The following is an 18,814-nucleotide window of genomic DNA, read 5'->3' as shown; positions in this document are numbered from 1 at the left end:
AAAGTGCTGAAAACCACTACAAATCTGACCGTGTAGAGAGCTGCAGCTATGTGAAAGGAGAGTTAGTTCTATGATGTCACTTTTGCATCTTGGGGGGTGTAAGTCTTTCTAATTAGCTTAATATTTTCATGGTCTTATACCTCAACACTTTTATGAGAAACAGACTTTTTTTTCACAAAATTGTCTTTTAAATTATAATATATGTAATTCATGGCACAATTCAAACATCAAAAAATATTTGTCTCTCACTATTAACAACTGTACATGTTTCAGAAAAAAATGGGGTGTGCAGACAACACTGTGCTCTGAAACCTTTTTTTGTTGACGCATGCAGTGCCTCTCCATGGAGAAAAGCCTTCAGTGTCGTTCTTTGCTCTTCTTTCGATGAAGAAATACTCTCCAGCTCTGATATAACTGATGCTAACACAGTATTTATGCTAACTTCTTCAGGAGCTGCCATTGTTTGCTTCAGACAAGTCAATTTCATGTTTCTATGCTGCTTTCTATGCTGCCTACACAACTAAAACCTCACCCGTAGCTGCCAGTAGTCCCTCCTAGGATGCTGATTGGCTGCACCACTTTTGGTGCGGACACAAACGGATAACTTGAAGCCTGGCAAGATGGATTCTCGCATGATCTCACAAATGCAGCTGCCTCACAAGGTAATTGCTAGTGTGCAGTACAGGCAAGCTTAAATCCATACACAGCTGACGGAGCTAAAATATGGTGGCAATTTGCAGGTTTAATGTCTTTAACAACCTCATGGTATGAATTCAAACCCACATGACTTTATTACAAATTCCAGGGATTCCCCAAGTTTCCAAAACACTGAATGAGTTTCAGGGAATATGACACACAGGGCATCTGTTTTTTTCCATTTGGTGCAATATATCAGACAAAAAGAAGTTTTGTTCAGTGTAAATATGGACTATAAAGGAAAGATATAAAGTATAAATAAGTAGAGATATATTACAAATGCAGATGCTGCTTCTATACAGAGCATAAAGCCCAACTAAATGGTTTGTTGAAGATGAAACAGAAGAGAACTGAAGCTTTCCTGGAGGCACCTTACTAACACTTAATAACACAGCTTTCCTTTGTCACCCATCTGTAGCTAAAGAAAAAACCTTGAACAAGCACGTCCAGAACCTGGCATGTGATGACGTACTCAAATGGTGTGGAAAAAAAAGGAATTGCTACAGTAACACTGAGGCCACCTTAAAGGGAAAAATGTGGAAACATTTGGGTTCAAATGGTCAACTCAGCCATCTGCATCCGCAGCATCTTAGTGTCCAAGGAATGTGTTCAAAATTCATCGCTATTGGCTCAGGATGTGAGAATAAACGTGTGGAAATACATGAATCCTTAAATCCTCACTCCTCCTGTCCTTTACCAGACGAGGAATGGACCAATACCTCGTCTGCTCTCGGCCAAACCCCCGTCACTCATTAACTCCGTCCAGTCATACGACCTTTACTGCTAACGTGGCGGCTGTCACATCATGCCCTGATTACATGTTTCTCAATGTTTCATTCACGTTGTCCCTTGCCCCCGTTAGATTTGTTAGTTTTGTCCTGCAATGACGTATAATGATTGACTGGGTCAGAGCGCTTTGGTCAAGGGCACAGGAACCTGGAGGAGGGAGGAAATAGTTAGAAAATCTTAAACTGAATGATATATTTTACTTTTTTATGGAATATTAAGGACCTTTTGGGTAGAGCTCGACTGATAATGGATCTGTGGGGTCGGTGCCGATACCATATAATGTTGCTCACTTAAAATTTCTGTTGATAAGAGCTGAGACACTTTTGATAGCAATGTAATTTAATGAATTTGTCAAAAAAAATGGAAAGTTTACCAGTGTTTGGGCTGTATTCCCACCTTTTCAAACCAGGAAGTGAAAGAGGGGTCCTTAGGGTATAGCTAACCATTTTCATGCCTGATTAAATCATCATCATCATCTTGATGAATCAAGCAAATTTAGCATTATGTTCTGTAAAAAAAAGTTTGATATTGGCACACATCAGACAATGTGCACGCTGATACTGATACAGCCATTATAGGCCAATATTGTACCGATAATATCGGCCAACTGATATATCTGTCTGGCTCTATTTTTGTTTTTTACAGCCTCATGTTCTTCTGTCATGTACGTCTTTATCTTTATGTCCTTTAGGGATGTAAACACACACCACACACTCTGAAATCATACTCCATACTCCATCACACTACAGTGAAGTTCTTTATTTTACAGAGTGAAGGACATTATCAAACAGTAACATTTAAACTACAGTTAAGACTTCCTCTCCTGCCATGTAGAAGGAACAGTGGAAAAGATGAGATAAATAGTCTTTGGTGACATACAGATATTAACATACAAAGATAACTTAAATACATAACTTTTTTTAAATACTTTTTCTAAATATATAGATATATATATATATATTCACAGGTGCACGACGTTCACAGTCATCCTGACGTCACATGGAGTGCACTGACATCTTCAAACAGTCGCAGACAATCTCAAAGGCAACATTTACAAGAAAAACCTCGTCCAACTTTCACAAGTTCATTAAAATGAATGAAATTCAAGAAACTATCGACACACGTGATCGCGTTAAAGTGCTTTCCTGTGACCCTAGAGGAGATCATGTGACTTTCAAATGAAAAAAAAAAAAAATCAGTAAAAACAAACCTACTGAGCTCTACCTGCGTCTACTGTATCTTACAAAACTAACAGAAACATTTTCCACGCTAATTCATTCCTCTCATTCCTCTTTGCAACAGAGAGCCATAAAAGCTCTGGATGTCTCTATGGGGAGGTATTAGCGGTCGTGCACAGTTTGCTCACACAACTCGACATGACGCAACGTCCGACGTCACAAAAACGTACTGCGCAAAAAAAGAAAGAGTGGGAGCACAATGGTCCAGAGCACAGATCAAACACAGGAGATAAGTGTCCTGATAGGCTACGCACAGCAGCTCAAACACATACGCACACACATAGTGCGACATAGTATATTTTTAAAAAGCAGAGAGATCCACCAGGGTTTCAGAGCGTTTGAAAAGCCTTTTAATGATCTGTCACGAGACATTGATTAGCTCCATTACAGCAGAGAGAATGGCATGTTTCACCTCAGCAAGCCTTTGAACAGATTAGATTTAAGACTAAAGAACCACTGATTATTACCCTGTGACCTCCAGGCCCCCATGATTACAGACAGCAGAGAGGAGAGAGCTAGGACGGGCCTGAGAGACCAAATATAAAAAAAGAAACTGAAAAAGACAAAAAGTAAAAATCAGAAGACAAAGATTGAGATATAAAAGAACACATTATTATATGATGTAGATCACATACTGTAAAGTCATTTGATTTGTCAAGTATCGCCAGGTATTTGGTGAGTCTCAACTAATGCTCTTAGGAATACCAACGTTCATGTTTGTGAAATTATATGCAAGATAACAAAGGCTAAACTCCTGTGATTGAACAATTATTAATCTCAATGACTGTGTACATCAATCAGAAACTGGGCCAACAGTTTGGCCTATATTCCTACTAACAAACACTCAACCACTCTCTGCAAGTTAAAATCAGACCACTATATTGTAAAGTCTCAGAATAGAAGTTTAGAAGTATGTAAATAAAATGTAATATAACTGTATTTCTCACAAAAAAGTGTGGGTTTTTATGGATATGGTTGCATTTTCTGGAAGGTTTTAAGGCCTGTCAAATTTTAGCACACTGGATAAACTTGACCTCAGTTATTCTCAGTCTGTCATCCGCCCACCATTTCAGAGACTGGCATAAATAGAGAAAAGGAAACGGCGGGGCATGTATTTTTGATTTGCGTACATATTTGACATTGGGCACTCTTACACCTAACATTTTGGTCGCTGTGGTCTCTCATTAGAAACCCGCAGTGTAACAGCAGGACTAATTTAAACCCTTTTAACACACTACATGTGAACAACAAGGGTGCCCGTTTCTGCCAACAGAACTTTGTAACGTGTTGTCAAGTATCGCCTTTAGAAAATATATATTACATTTGACCCTTATTTATTAATTCTTCCTAAGTGTTACTGTTTTTATCTACAATATTCCAAAGTAATTGTTTTTATTAGAAGATCTGACTTATTATTGGTGGTTTGGCCAACTTCTGGAGCCTTGTGACCTCCAATTGGGTCACGAATGGAGGAGACAAAACTCCTAAATTAAAACTTATGCCACAAAACATGTCTTGGTCTTACAACTTTCAAAGGAACACTTGGTTGTGAGAGCAAAGACATGTTAGTTTGTAAAAACACCCCAAGAAGACACTTATTTGTCAATTAAGAAAGGGTTTTCCAAAACTCAACTCAGTCAGCTTTGCTTAGAGATGTTCCAATACCATTTTTTCCTTCCCAGTTCCAATACCTGAACCTCTGGCTCAGGTTAAAAAAACATTTGCTGGTGCTGGGAAGTGCCAGGATACCGATTTGGGGCTAATAAATTACATGATATCGCATCAGTGTATAGAATCGTGTAGTCGTCAATTCACAATCCAGCATCAGCAGCAAACTGGTATCAGAACAAGTCTTTTTGGAACCTTGATAAGTCTGCGCAATAACCACTTAAAGGGTTGGTTTAACAAAACTACAAAAAATGTTTAAATACTTTTAAATACTAAGCAAATTTATTTTTTGCCTAAGATTTTCTGCCACCTCCTCCCCATCACAATTCCCATGCAAAAATAAGAGGAAACTGTTAGGGGTTTTTTGTATTTTTGGTAAACCGACCCTTCCAGACTGCAAATGCCTTACTCTTTATTTATTAGTGTTGAATGTGCAGACCATGGGAGGCCCAGGGCTGCCCCCCCCTTCCCTGCTGTGGCGGTACATATGACTGAAGTGATTAGGTCAGCTTTATTAAACTGCTGTCAACCCAAAGTCCTCACTTGCCAGGCAAACTTATGAATCACGTGAAAGGGCTAATATTTCAGACTTGGCCTCCCGCGGGGGAAAACGTCAGCAGTGGTGCACTGGAGCGCTGATCCATGGCTCCAAGGTTCACTTTGCCACCTACTGTGCTGGCCACTATAATGCAACATTGAAACTGATCCTTTGGGGAGTCATTTTCGGTGTAGATTCCTTCCAAGTCACTGAGTTTCTAACCTTCTATCTTTTTCATTTTCTGCGTGTTTGGAGTTCATGTGGTTAAGTTCTGACTCAGAATGCTCTTAAACTTGGGTATAACTCAAGTGCTGTGGCTGGTTTCATATGTAAACTGTGGCCCAAAAACACAAAGTCCTGCTGAATGACAAATTCCCAGTTTAACTAAAAACTCTGGGAATATTCCAGGGATGTCTTGTCGAAATTGTTTATGCAGTTGTGAAATGACCTGAGAGTCCCAAAGTTGACAAAAAGGGGGGCACAAAAAAAGAGGTAAAAGGGTTCATTTGGGTCATTTACAAGGTCTTTGGGAATACATTGGTTTTGACAGTGCTCTGGGTTGAAATCCACATTAGGGGCTTAAGTGTTTGATCAATGAGCCACGGGATAACCACCGCTGGGGAGGTCAGTTGGCAGACAGGACCAGGCCACTGAATGGTGTTGAAGACAAGCCTTCATTCTTAAATTAACAGGATTAAGATGTCAAACTGAGGCCTCTTGGCTTCTTTTGAGCATTCAGGAGGGAGAAGGGAAAACGACTTTGACGAGACATGAACGTCCTCTTCAAAGGGCAAATGTTCTCAGTATGGTGGGGGAACTCAAAGACGATTCGGTCAGTCATAATCTTGAATTTGAATCTTCAAATCCATCGATCAGCACAAAGAGTAGACACACAACAGTCATTGAAGAGGAGTATAATTGTCATTTTGAGATAAACAAATGGACTACATCAACTCTAATGCAAAGGCTACCAGTAACACATTAAGAGATAAATAAATGCAATATAGATAGACTTGCTGCGGGTGTTTGTGGGTGTCAACTAACTCATCCATAACTATGGGGGCTCCTGGGGTTAATGGGGGACGAGTCTTCCCTGCCACTCTGACCAATGAGCTGGTAGAGCCGGTGGCTGAGGTTCTGCACTTGGCACGTTCCCAGGACGCAACCCACTCTCATCAGCTGGGCGTGGTGGGGGTAGTGGTGACCACCTCGCGATCCTGAGTGGGCATGGCGACGAGCTCTCAACACCCTCCTCTCGATCTGCAAAGCCTCAGCAGGTCGCGCCCACGCCAGGCTTGGCAAGGCTTTTCTCGCACCTGAAGCCGGTTGGTGTCTCAGAAACCCAGGCAGCCATTTTGGGGATTGGCTGGGGGCAGAAGAGGGGACGGTGATGGGAGTCTGGCTTCCTGACAGTGAGGCTTTTTCCTCTCTCTGGTCCATGAGCTTGTTGAGAAGGTCCAACCTGAGGACAACAGAAATAATGTGAAAAATGTAAACACCTTTTTGGTAAAAATACATGAGAAATGCACTGAAATTAGGTATTCTGAAAATGCTGCCATTGCAGATTTAACAGTGTCTCCCATTCTTATGACCTGGGATCGATTCCTGGGCGACGCATGCATTTTCAAGAATTTCCCAGTTTGGGATCTATAAAGTACTATCTGTCATTTTATTTAACAATCTTATGTATTTGCAAGTACGTCCCTTTTCAGTTTCCATAACTGGGGAGCAAGAGTGTCTACAAAATTTGATGGTAATTCATCCAATAGTTGTTAAGATATTTCAGTCTGGACTGACTGATCAACAGTCATTCTTTCCTAGCTAGCATGGCTAATAAAACAATCCAACATCTAAGTTATTGCGACATGCGAATATAACAGGAATAGAATGAGAACAGAAAATTTAAAAAAGACCTTCAGTCATGCATGCACCTGCCAACATTGTTACTATAACAACTAATGTTGTAAGGACACAGGTAATTCTGCACAAATCCGATTAGCCATACAAAGCAGCTTTGATAAACAAATCATTTTTGCCTGCTGTCTGAACACAGCGTGGCTCTCTGCACAGCCATCCATCCATGTGGACACCATGCTCATCTCTTAATGCACTACATAAAAGTTAATGGCTTTTCACACACGTTGCCTGAAACAACATGTACTCTGAGCCAGCCTTGTTTATTACATTAGACAATCAACTCCTGCATCTCACTGCACTATAATGCTGAGCCAGGTTTCAGTGGTAGCTACGGGAGATTTAGCCTGGCCAGTCATGTCTCAGAGGTACTGATAGGTTCCAGAGGAGAACATTAACACCTCAGTTTTTAGATATCTGGTAGTTTCAGTTTTAATAAATCGTCTTCTGTATAATACATTAAGAGAAACTTAGGCATCTCTTACTCAAGAGACACAACTTTTCACTCTTTCAAGGTCAGTTCATTCAAAACACAAAATTACATTTACTTGCTGACTCCTATCTAGCCATGCAGATAGTTTTGGTTTTATGCACGCAGGTTGTGAGATATCAGCTTTTGAAACTTCTATCACCACTGCAATACAATGGAAGTGAATGGAATTTGAATTGTGTTGCTCCAAGCATTGAAAAAAGACGTTTGGAAAACTCAAAAGCAGTGTGTCTTTCTACTTTTGCAGAAAGTAGTTCAAGTAAAAACTGTTGATAGTGAGGTCTGTGGATTGTTCAGAGCAACCGGGATACTGTTTCCAGAAAAATTAGATGCTTTTTTGCAATGTTTGAATCTTAGAACCTGACCAAATGTAATCAAAACTTAGACAGAGTTTGAAAAAAATGTTTTTCTAAATTAGGCGAACAGACACATTTTCCCATTTTGACCTTCCCTGTACCAATTCTGGTAACTAAACTTTGCATATTGACCAATACGATATACTGGTACAATACCAGTGCTGTGAAAAATATGTGGTAATATTATTTTTTAACAGCTGTATTCTGCCAACCCTTGTGGGGATCTGATTTCATTGCCATCATTGTTGTAAGGCCTGACTCATGCTAAAAAACACTTGGTGTACAGGATACTGCTGGGAAGCAGCACGGCTAATAAATTACATGGCACTGGATAGGTGCATAGACTTTGCCGATACCTGATCCAGCTTTTAGGCTGTGTCAAAAGCATTTCTCAGAATGGTATCAGTATTGGGACAGCCCTATTTCTGAGACCGCACATCAGACAAAGTGACCCGTTAAGATGGACATGCTCTGCAGTGCAGTGGACCAGTACAGGCTGTTCAGCAAACACCAACTCGCCATCTGTTCATTGTTTGACAAAGACAGTCACTTTTCATGTCTTGACCCAGCAGTTCTTCACTGAACTGTCACTGCCGTGTTTGTACAGCACAGTGTGCTGTACTCAAGTCCCTGAGTGTTAAAGCCATCACCACCGCTGAAGGTCGCGCACAGAATTAAATAGGAGAGCGCTGTTACCCCTGGCAGCCAGAGATAAAAAGGATGAAGATGTAATTGGGTTTAAATACAGCATCAGGACAAATATATCTACCATTTGCTTTTCTGAGTCATAGGAAAAATCTTCCACTGCATCAGATTTGGCACTATTTCCCCATGTTATGAGAGGCCGAGGCCACGGTTGATCTAATTATAAAGTGTGTTCCACTTGTGAAACGCTGACTTGTGTTATTTCACCATGAACACTCACTCATTGTGAGAAGTTGAGATTTGAGACATCACAGCAGTCCATGCTATGGTGGGTTTGGGATTCCACTGTGAAATGTGAAGCTTTTGGTTTATTCAGCCAGTTCAGCTGCTGACTCACCGCTGACAGGTCTGGTAGCTTGTAGGAGACCAGCTGTCCAACAGCAGCAGTGGCTGAATAAATAGTTGCGTAACGCCAGGCCACAGACACAGGCGAGGACTATTTCCAGGACAGGCTTGGTGTGCCATGGTGCCACATCACCAAGTTACACCCACCTGGTCTGCAGAAAGTCGCATTTGAAAAGCTATTCACATGGGTCACAAGGCACCAGCAGTGGCCCTGCACCAAATTGCCCTATTTTTGTTCCATTTGTGTGGAACATTTATACTTTTTTTTAACTTTTTTAAAGGGTGGATTTAAAGTTACTGTTAATCTGACTTTATTCTTCTGTCCAAGACAAAACTGTAATCTGTGGTATGGATGGCTCCTCCTTTTTTGTAATTTGGATCTTGGATGTCAAAAGTTTAAAGTAAGACCAAAAGACACTCCTCTTGTCTGAGGTTGAAACACTTTATACCCATGGCCAGATTAACCCACTATGAGGCCCTGGTATTAAAAGTAACCCGTGGGCCCCTCTTTATGATCAGCCAACGCATTAAACAAATAGCCATATTGCATACCACCAACCCTGTTTGGATGTGATATGATTGCAATTGTTGTTGTATGACTTTTCTCAGGTTAAAAGATTTGGCATATGGGGAAGTAGCCTTTTAGGACTAAGAAATTACGCCATATTGGATTGGTGCATACTCTTATATTTGCAGATACCAATCTAGCATTTTAGGCTGTATCAGAGGCATTTCCAATACTGGTTTCATTATAAGAACAACCCTATTTATGAGATGCTTTAATGGTGTACACAGTGTTAATGATCCAATTTAGAACAAAATAAAGGGCCCCAGAGAGTCTGGAACCCTGGGACAGTTGCCCGCTTTGCCTGGTTGGTAATCCAGTTTTGTTTATGTAGGAGATTAAGTTGTAAACCCTGTAGGGAACAGACTGTAACATAAGAAAATCTGTCCCTTTGCTGTCCATGACACCAGTGCTTTGACCTTTCTATCACCCTGGCTAGGACCAAGGTCTGCATTTTGGTTTTGGCCAGGTCATCCATTGCAGCTGCAGACTATGATCAGTCTACTTAACAACTTTTCAACAGTCTAACACAAACTCTCCAACCCTCCCACAGGATTGGACTTTGCAGGTCTGCATCTTAATTAATCTGTGTTGGCTGGCAGATGGCCACAAGGATCAAGTGACTGTGCTACAACAATTAAAAGAATAGCCTAATTATTAGAGGAGTATGGATACATGCAAACGTTATCCACCAATAATGTTTGCTCTTTACATGAGGTTAAATGTGTTTGTGTTAAGTGTTTGATCCCAAAAGATCTTGTTTGGTTTTCAAGATTTGCTGTGCAGTTTTCTTCTTGCTTATCTCACTTGAGGCTTGATATTTTCAACGATTTATCACATAAGTACTTTTTAAATACTTTTCTAATAGTATACATGCAAACTGAAAGGTCATGTTGTATGTTAATAGCTATGGGAAGCATGTGTAGTGGAGGGCAAGGCCAAGGTCAGTCTGGCCAGAAGCAGCTCCAATTACAGTCTCTTCAAGAAGACTTTGGACTGTTGTGCTTTTTCTTCCAGAAATTAAAAGAATCTTGCAGTAGAGAACTTTTTCACTTTGTCACATTTGATCTCACAAGACAGGCTACTTTGGCTATTAAGCGCTTAAACCCACAACTCGTAAGTAATGGAGAGCTCCATGATTGGCAGACGATCAAAGATATCCAAGCTACTTTGTCTTTAACTGTTCAGCCCGCCATAGTTTTTGATGGTTTGCAGGTCTTAGTGTAAGGGCTTTAAACTAAAATTCCTTTTGACTGATGATGATTTTGAAGGATTTTACAGTTCGATAAACGGCCAAGCTGATTCCCTTGTGCTGCCTTGGTTGGTTTTTCTTTTGTATTAACCTCACAGCACTGGTGCTGAGGAATCCAAACTGGAGTCTCTTCATGTTGATGGCAAGCTTCAGCTGCCATGGCCTCCCTGCAGAGCAGAGGGTAAGTCCTCCCTGGAAGGCATTCATAGTGTTGCCTTCCAATGTGCACATGAAAGACGGCAGAAATGGCTGGCCAATCACTACATGTTGAAGGGGTGTGAATGTTGTACTGATGGACGCAGCCACCCCAGTTCCAACATGTGGGAACTGTGTGGGGGTAGAGGTCTCTGATAGGGATGGATCCTGATTTTCAAGTAAATTTGATAATAAAAATTGAGTATTTTTTTCCTGAAAATATATTTTTCTCTCTGTTTTTACCACCACCATATAGCAACGTGTTGTCGTCTTTGAAGATCGATAGATTGATCATGAGAATTTTTTTCTTGAAATGCCCATTGATCAATATGACCAAATGACAAGTTCATGACAAAGTATACTAGACCCTCCCTTACCCTAAGGGATGGGTTATGCTAGAAAAAAAGAAAGTTTGTACAAACTATTTGTTTTACCCAACCACGTCGGAAGGCAAAAGTTTTTACAACTGTTCCAAAGAGAGCCATCCCACTCTAAGGTGGGAAGAAAAGCGTATCATCATAGAGAGGGCCAAGATGCAATAATCACTGCATGGAGTGGGCATGAATGCCAGACTGTCTGAAAGAGCCCACCCAATTCAAGCCTTGGAAAGGTGAGGGGGGAGGAGTTTCGGATAGGGATGGGTCATCTTGTCTTAAAAAATATGTTTCCTTTGTCTTTACTAGAGCCTGATAGTAAAGTGTTACTATCTTCAAAGATAGGTAGGTCAATCAATCTTTGAAGACTGGTCCAATAATTCCCAGTTAATATCGAACAGCATCTTTGCTTGCAATGTCCATTGGTTGATTTGACCATTTGAGAAGGACATCTGATTAAATATATTGGCACCTTAGCTGTAACTCTAGCCCTAACCCTGCAGAGGGTAAGCCCTTCCTCACCCTAACCCTAGTACCATGCTGCTGATACACTACATGATTACCAGAGAGGCTGAAGCTTACCAAGGCCAGCCTTAATCAGCAGTAAATATGGCACATTCATTTGTAATCTCCCACTAGGCAACAGTGGGTAGATTGTTTTTAACAGGAAGCAGGACAAAAATAAAGGAAAGGTGATTTATGTCACATGAAACACTGGTCCTACTTGTTCGGGAGCAGTTTTGCTTTCATAACCTCCTCAGTGGGTTATGATTTAGTTTATGCAAGCAAAACTGGAGCATACTTACAGCCAGTAAACTACACAGATAGACAGGTTGGCATATTAAAAACTACATATCTGCTCTGAAGGTGCATTATTGCAATGCATGTAGACAAAACAGCTGCAATCACGTTATCAAGTGACAGCAGGTTTCCTTTTCCCTTCGAGGCCGCCTTTGTTTTCCCTTAAGCCCTTTGATCCACACTCCCACTATAAGCTTCTCCTCTTATATATATATATATATATATATATATATACACAGTATACATGCACACTCATGCCTCCACAACAGTTTGGCTTTCTGTGTGAAGTGGAAACCTGCTCTTTAAGGATGTGGAAGGTGGAATTTAGGTCTTAGCCATTAATCCACAGTGGAATTCTCTGCCTGCTTGGTCGCAGCTCCTCCTCACTTCTCAACTTCAGCCTGCGTTTGGTCAGATTGACCCCCATGGAGCCACAACTGTTTATACAGTACATATGTATGTCTGAGCAGTCCGAGCCAAAATTCCTGTATACAACATGCAACAAATTAAAGAGGACATATGAGAAAAGGCCTCTCTTGAGATGATTTACAGCAGAGGCAATGCTGGTTTCAATCATTCTGGAAGCATAGAAGTGGTTTTCTGAGATGTATATTTCTGATGTACACTCACTAAAGAGAGAGTAATGTTCTTGATGTTCCTTGGTAAGGTGTAAACATGTCAGAAGATAGATAGCAAATCAAGAAGACGGACCCAAAGCCAACTGCACAAGCACAGTGGTTTGTCAAACATCAACAAGGCAGGAAGCCACCCTGTGCGAGATGAATTCAGTCTGTTTTTCAGGTAAATATTATGTTAAGAGTATCTGTGTTGGATGTCTGGACCCCATGCTGTTCAAATCCACGCTTACAACATCAGGTTAATGATTTAACAAGTCTTTTGGGGAAAAACATGACTTTATTTGGCCTTCAAGTTCGAACAAACTTGCATCCACAACATACACACAGACTGATGTCATGAGTGGGTCGTTGTAGCAAAAGCTTGACCGCAAATCAGCTTTACATGTCTCGAAGTAAAGAACCGCTTCCCACTTCTGGAATCTGTATTTGTAAAGCTGCTTCGCTGCTAAAGCCATATTTAACTTATTGTCTGGCTGCGGATACCGGCTATTTTCCCTTACAAAAAAGAAAAAGCCACAAGACGTTATGTAAAACGACAATGAAGGGTATGCGTTGCATGTGATCCGAGGAACATGCAATTTCTCCTTGTTTGGGAAGCGCCCGTCAGGCATTGTTACAGCGTCTCGCGTGGGATTTTGCTGTGTCCTGATAAGGACACATAGGGACAACATGGACACAAACACAGAACAGGGAAGGAATGACAGACATCTGAGCTCAGACAGACTCAGCGTCCAACACGAGAGAAAAATGTAGAGTAGTCATGTCTGTTATTATCATGCTGTCAGTATCTGATGGTAACAGAACAGGATGTGCTCTGTGGAGTCAAGAGAAGAGGGAGAATTTACTGTTCTAATAAAAGCCAGACAGGACATTTATGAGGAGAAGTGATGGGGGAGGGAAATTTCATGATGTTGTCAGAGTGAAATATATTTGTATGGACTAAAGGTCTACTGGAATAAGGCCCCCAGTAAGTGTCTTCACCTGCTCAACAACACTGTGAACACCACAAAGAATCAGCTTCAGGCACATGATCTTAAGTAATGTCATATCTCTATTGGAAATCTATGAGGAGTCTTATTTAAAGGAGACATTCAGGTGATTGCTACCTACCAAAAAGATAAGGGTTCAACCCTAAGTTGCATTGCTTTTGACTTGGATGGGTGCACAACAGAGTACGATTGTGTTTGTGGTGGTAAGCCAGTGAGACATCATGATCTTGTTGCTGTATTAATGACTTCTACTGTTTGGTCAGGGTTTAGTTGAGGTTATACCCTCCTGGTGCCCTGAGTCCACGTGAACATACACCCTGCCCAGAATGCACAGTGCAAACATAGCAGTGAGCAGGCCATTCCAAAGTGGGTAAAACATAGGGCTGTATACTGGTACTTGATACCTTTAAGGTACTGACCGAAATAGCCCAATGCCAAATAGTATCAAAACATCTCCTGTCAAAGGATACCTGCGTTCAATCCTTTTGTACCCAGATCTAAAAAGAAATTACTATTTTTTTTGTTTTTTCTAGCAGCCAATCAAGTGTTCTCCAAGCTATAATCATATATAATGTGTGCTGTGGTGAAGTTATATGCAGGTCTTTCAGGATTCACATGGTGGGTATGGAATGAAATAGAAAGCAAGGTAAACGGGTATCATAATTTTCTATATGACATCCACCATGGAGAAGGGTTTGTGGTGGGAAGCCAGTGAGGGATCATGATCTTGTTACTGTATTAGTGACTTATACTGGTTGGTCAGGGTTATAACATTGACATATAAAGACATGGACAACACAAGAGATCCCCAAAAGTGAAGCCAAAGCATCTCAAACGTCCCCTGGTGGCTGGTGGCAGAGATGGGCCAAACAGAACATAGAACATACACATCAATTTTTTTTTTCCAAAAATGGTTTCTATCATTTTGTAGTTCTTATGGTGATGTTTGTGCTGAAGTGTTGATCTATCTGATCAGTTTGGTTTTAATTAGTTATTCAATGCTATAAAAAGGGGGGGGTTGTGCTATGATTGACAGCTGAGATGGGCGGAAACTCAAAAGCTCCAACGGTGATCACTACTGCACAGACTCTGGCTCCAAATTATGTCACCAGCGCAAGATGGCAGCACTCGCATCCATGATATTTTGACTTCAGTTTGTACCGTGGGAAGAAGAGGAGCCGCAGCGTCCATCTTTATTTATGTCATTGGGTTATACCTTCCCAGTAAGGCTGCCTTGAGTCCATGTTTAAAGGAGTCGACATTTCCACACCCTTCCCAGAGTCAACAGTGCAAACATAGCAGTGACCCAGGACGTGCCATTCTAAAGTGGGTAAAATACACATACTCAAAAATTACCCAGGTCAAAGTGTTCACAATGCATTCACAGTCATTTGGGCACTGCCTTCCTCAGGTTTAGATAATTGAAATGTGAAAATCTGAAATGTAGATGACCAATTGACGATAAATAACATATCACTGATGAAATATGGGGCAGTCTAATTGTACAACTAAGACATTATTTACTTATAAATGACACTTAACTACTGCATCAGTTTCTCAGACTGAGAGATAAAAACCGTAGCAATGACGCATGATGATATTGACCCTAAGACTTTCAAACAAAGACGGGAATCATGGGGGATTACAGTGCCGGGCAGGTGTAGTGAAGAAGCAACACAAACAGAGTGCGGATAAAGGAGCTGCGCTTCCCCTTATTTCACTCAGGTTTCAGTAGCAGGTGTTCACCATTTGAACACACACACACTTTGACACACACATGCAAGAGATGGCCACCCGGAGGAAAGTTCAACTCCCAGATCTCCTTGCACTGTTATATTATCAGTAATAGAGGTTAAGTGCTTCCAATGTCTTCCAAATCCGTTCACTCCTGCCTTATGTGCAAATATATTTTTTAAATTATGTATGTATCAAATATATTCTTGTCATCCTCTCTAGTGTACATGATAAAATAAAGGCAAACAAAGTGCCCCAAAATAATCTAAAAAGCGGCCGCTACAATATCACAGCTGCCCCGAAAGACCACCAGCTAAATGACTGCAGTATTCATAATTTCTCAGTCAGGTGGGATCAGCTAAAACATTTGCTAATGATGATTCACAGACAAGATGGATTGTAGTCTTCAGTTTGTCCACACATCCAAACACTGAGTCTCTCTTCCTCCTGGTGCTGTAGTGAGCCTGCAGCTGTGGATCCAAAATCCACCAGAAGAGGGCATTCATGCACCAGCTCATCCACATTCCTGTCTGCTCCTCAACAGTGCAACTAGTCACACGTATTGCATCGCTGGCAGTCCTCCCTCTCACATCAGGATGGGTAGACTGTACTGTATGTGTGTGTTGGACTGTTAGTAATCAAACTGGTTGTTATGCTGTTGCCTAATGTTTTACACAGGGCTTTGCAATTATAAGCTCTGACACTTAAGGGGTGGAAAAGTACAGGTGCCGCTCAGTGCCTCACAAGATCTTTTACTATAGTCCATGCTGGTATTTCTGGCTGGGCTATTCATGGAGACAAACTGGTTTTCCCACCTTGGAAATAACAGTTTTCCATACAGAATCACGCTGAGATTAAACCAAACAAAACCTCTATAAACAGTCACTCATGTGACTGAGGTGGGAGGACGAGAGCGGGAGGAGGAAGAAGAGCAGAAAACAGAGGATCATCATTCTGAGTTACAATTTACTTGAATTGTTAAACCGACTTGGTACAGTTAAATGTGGATAACACTTACTGTAGACCTGATGTAAAATGCAGAATGCAAGATACATCTTACAACATCACCTGCATGACGTCATGATCGGTTACTTTAACTTAAACTTTGCCTTACTACAAGGAAAAGTGAAATCCTACCATAAGGCATTAAACAACTTTTACAAACACTGTCAGGCAGCATAATTCAAAAACTATTACAGAAATAACATTAATTTTCATTTGGTTGGGTCTTTTGAACTTTTTAAATAGTTTAAGTGAATTGAATATGAAATAGCAATTCCTAACACTGTTATTCCACAGCTGATCTGTGCTCCTGCTGGGCTTCTTGTCAAAGAGGAGACAAAGTGTTTTATTGTATCATGGCAGAGCCTATGACCTTGCAGTCTACATTATCCGCTATCTGCCCGACACAACAACTCGGCACGCACTCTCACTTTTACACACAGTAACCCTGATGTGATTTATCAGACAGGCTACAGGCTAAATGATTCAGCCTTTCACAGGCTGCAGCTAACTCAAGAAAGACAACAAATATTAACCTCAAAAAATAAGTTAGAGAGAAAGTGAAAGCTTTAAGAATGCCACATTTGTGTTAAGCAAATGTTTGTGTATGTAAACAATTCCAAATTACACTAAAATTCTTGATCAATTATTCCACTTGAGGCTATGAAAAAGGATATATTGGCATAAAATAACATTAACTTTAGCTAACTCACATAGTTACACATTTAAGTACTACTAAATAGTATTTCAATGTGTATTAAAGGCTACTGTAATTAAAACATTTAGTTTAGCTGCAAACTTTAACCTCAAACTACAGGTCAGAGATAAAGTGTAAGTTTTAATAATTTGTATTAATACCTAATAACACCATTATAGATTATTTGCATTTATTTTAGCTGGAAATATTATTCTCAATTTGTTTTAGGCTAATGTCTGTGTTTTTAAATAGTGCGAAATTCCAATGGAAAACCTTGAAGCTTTGAAGAACTTGCTGCGTTTAAAGCTATGCAAAGGATAAGTTAGTTTAAAATAACAAAAGCTTTGTAGCCTACTGACGTCTTCACATATTAAAGACTAAAAATCATATCCAACACGTCGAAATACCTAATTACGCCATTAAAGCTAATTTACATTTAATAATGAACATGACATTTCACTTCCACCCCCCACCAAGCAGGTCAAAGTGACCATCTAGTGCCTGTTAGTGCCGGTTGGCGCAATAATATTTAAATTGTCTGAAGTGCGGCTCCACGTGCGTTTATCTTTTAAGTTTAAGTATCCTACTCCGCCAATCGGAAACGAGGAGCGGGTTTTTCTGCGTAATAAAGTAGTTAGTAGCCTAACAAGTAGTGTGTCTTACCTGTTCGTGTCGGGACGCTCCTCAGCCGGCAGAGCCAGCAGCTGCTGGAGGGAAACCAGGCTGATGCAATACACAGTAAGCGGGAGAAGGGACCGCATCTCCGGGCCAACTTTTACTTCACACCCTCTCTGGGAAGGAGGGGGCGACCACACGGGCTGGACGAAGTTGAAATCCCAAAGGTGGGCGTAAAAATTAAGAAAAAATATAATAATAAAGGGAGAAAAAAAAAGAAAAGTGTCCCCAAAAAGTTGATGCTGGGTTCAGTTATCCAAACCTGGCAGTGGAAGTTGCTGATAAAAGCTTTGGAGAAAGCAGAAGTAATAAATTGTCAATTAAGCTGCTGCTCAGAGCCAACAATAACAGAAAAGAGTGCGCCTCATTAAATTACCCCCATTGCATTTATTTAGACACAAACTGTCTGTACTAAAAATATCTCCAGTGAATTCTTCATCTAAACATCTGCCAATGAACCTCCTCTCCATAACACCCATTAAACTCATGCACCAGATGAAAACTTCACATTTGTCTGAAAATGTAAAAAAAAAAAAAAATGCACCCTAAATCCACTATGCAAATATTTATGAGAAATGTTACATTTACAGAAAAAAATCTACTCATTGCAAAAGTAAAAAGAAGTCTTACCGTGTTGGTATTTACAGCTCAGAACCTGGGCTCAGTTGTAAGGTTTTTTTCCCATGAATCCAAACGTGTTGGTCAAGATCAAGTTTTCCAGTGTGAAGCTGAGCGCCTGCTGACATTGCGGGTTTAAATACTGAGTGGGCGGAGTTCACTGACTCAAGTGCCGGTGGGCAATTTCGGAGGCAAAGGTGCTGCTGTAACATCTTTATCTCTCAGGCAGGCTGGGAATACCCTGCGTGGATGTGGCTGACCCTGGAAGTACCCGGATAGCATGTGTTTATTGTATCAAAACAAACATTTCTTTGATACATTTTAGAAAGCCTAATAAACTATACTGCTGGAAAACTACAAGTTCAGTGGTGTTACTAAAGCTGCTCAAGTGTTAAGGTTATTATGAAATGAGTACTGAGCAGCACAGACTCACTTTAAAGTCTCTACTCATAGAAATAATAAAATATTACTAGAATATGTAATAGCATCACATAGTAGGTGAAAGTTCAAGTGAGTTCACAGCATTAAAGGTTCC

The 18,814-nt window shown here is 40.6% G+C and overlaps 1 protein-coding gene across 1 annotated transcript; it reads right to left on the bottom strand.

The window, feature by feature from the left end:
• Nucleotides 1–5,512: 5,512 nt before the first annotated feature.
• Nucleotides 5,513–17,989, bottom strand: adm2a (adrenomedullin 2a). Its single transcript, XM_084711057.1, has 2 exons — nt 17,650–17,989; nt 5,513–6,391 (listed from the first exon to the last, which is right to left on the bottom strand). The coding sequence occupies exons 1-2, from the start codon at nt 17,745–17,747 to the stop codon at nt 5,974–5,976; spliced, it is 516 nt and encodes a 171-aa protein (XP_084567183.1). The 5' UTR covers nt 17,748–17,989; the 3' UTR covers nt 5,513–5,973.
• Between the last annotated feature and the right edge of the window lie 825 nt (nt 17,990–18,814).

This window comes from Lutjanus erythropterus, chromosome 22, assembly GCF_056507025.1.
Source record: "Lutjanus erythropterus isolate fLutEry1 chromosome 22, fLutEry1.hap2, whole genome shotgun sequence".
Taxonomy (NCBI): domain Eukaryota; kingdom Metazoa; phylum Chordata; class Actinopteri; order Lutjaniformes; family Lutjanidae; genus Lutjanus; species Lutjanus erythropterus.
The sequence above is the reverse complement of the archived record's forward strand: the minus strand, read 5'-3'. Positions and strand labels throughout refer to the sequence as shown.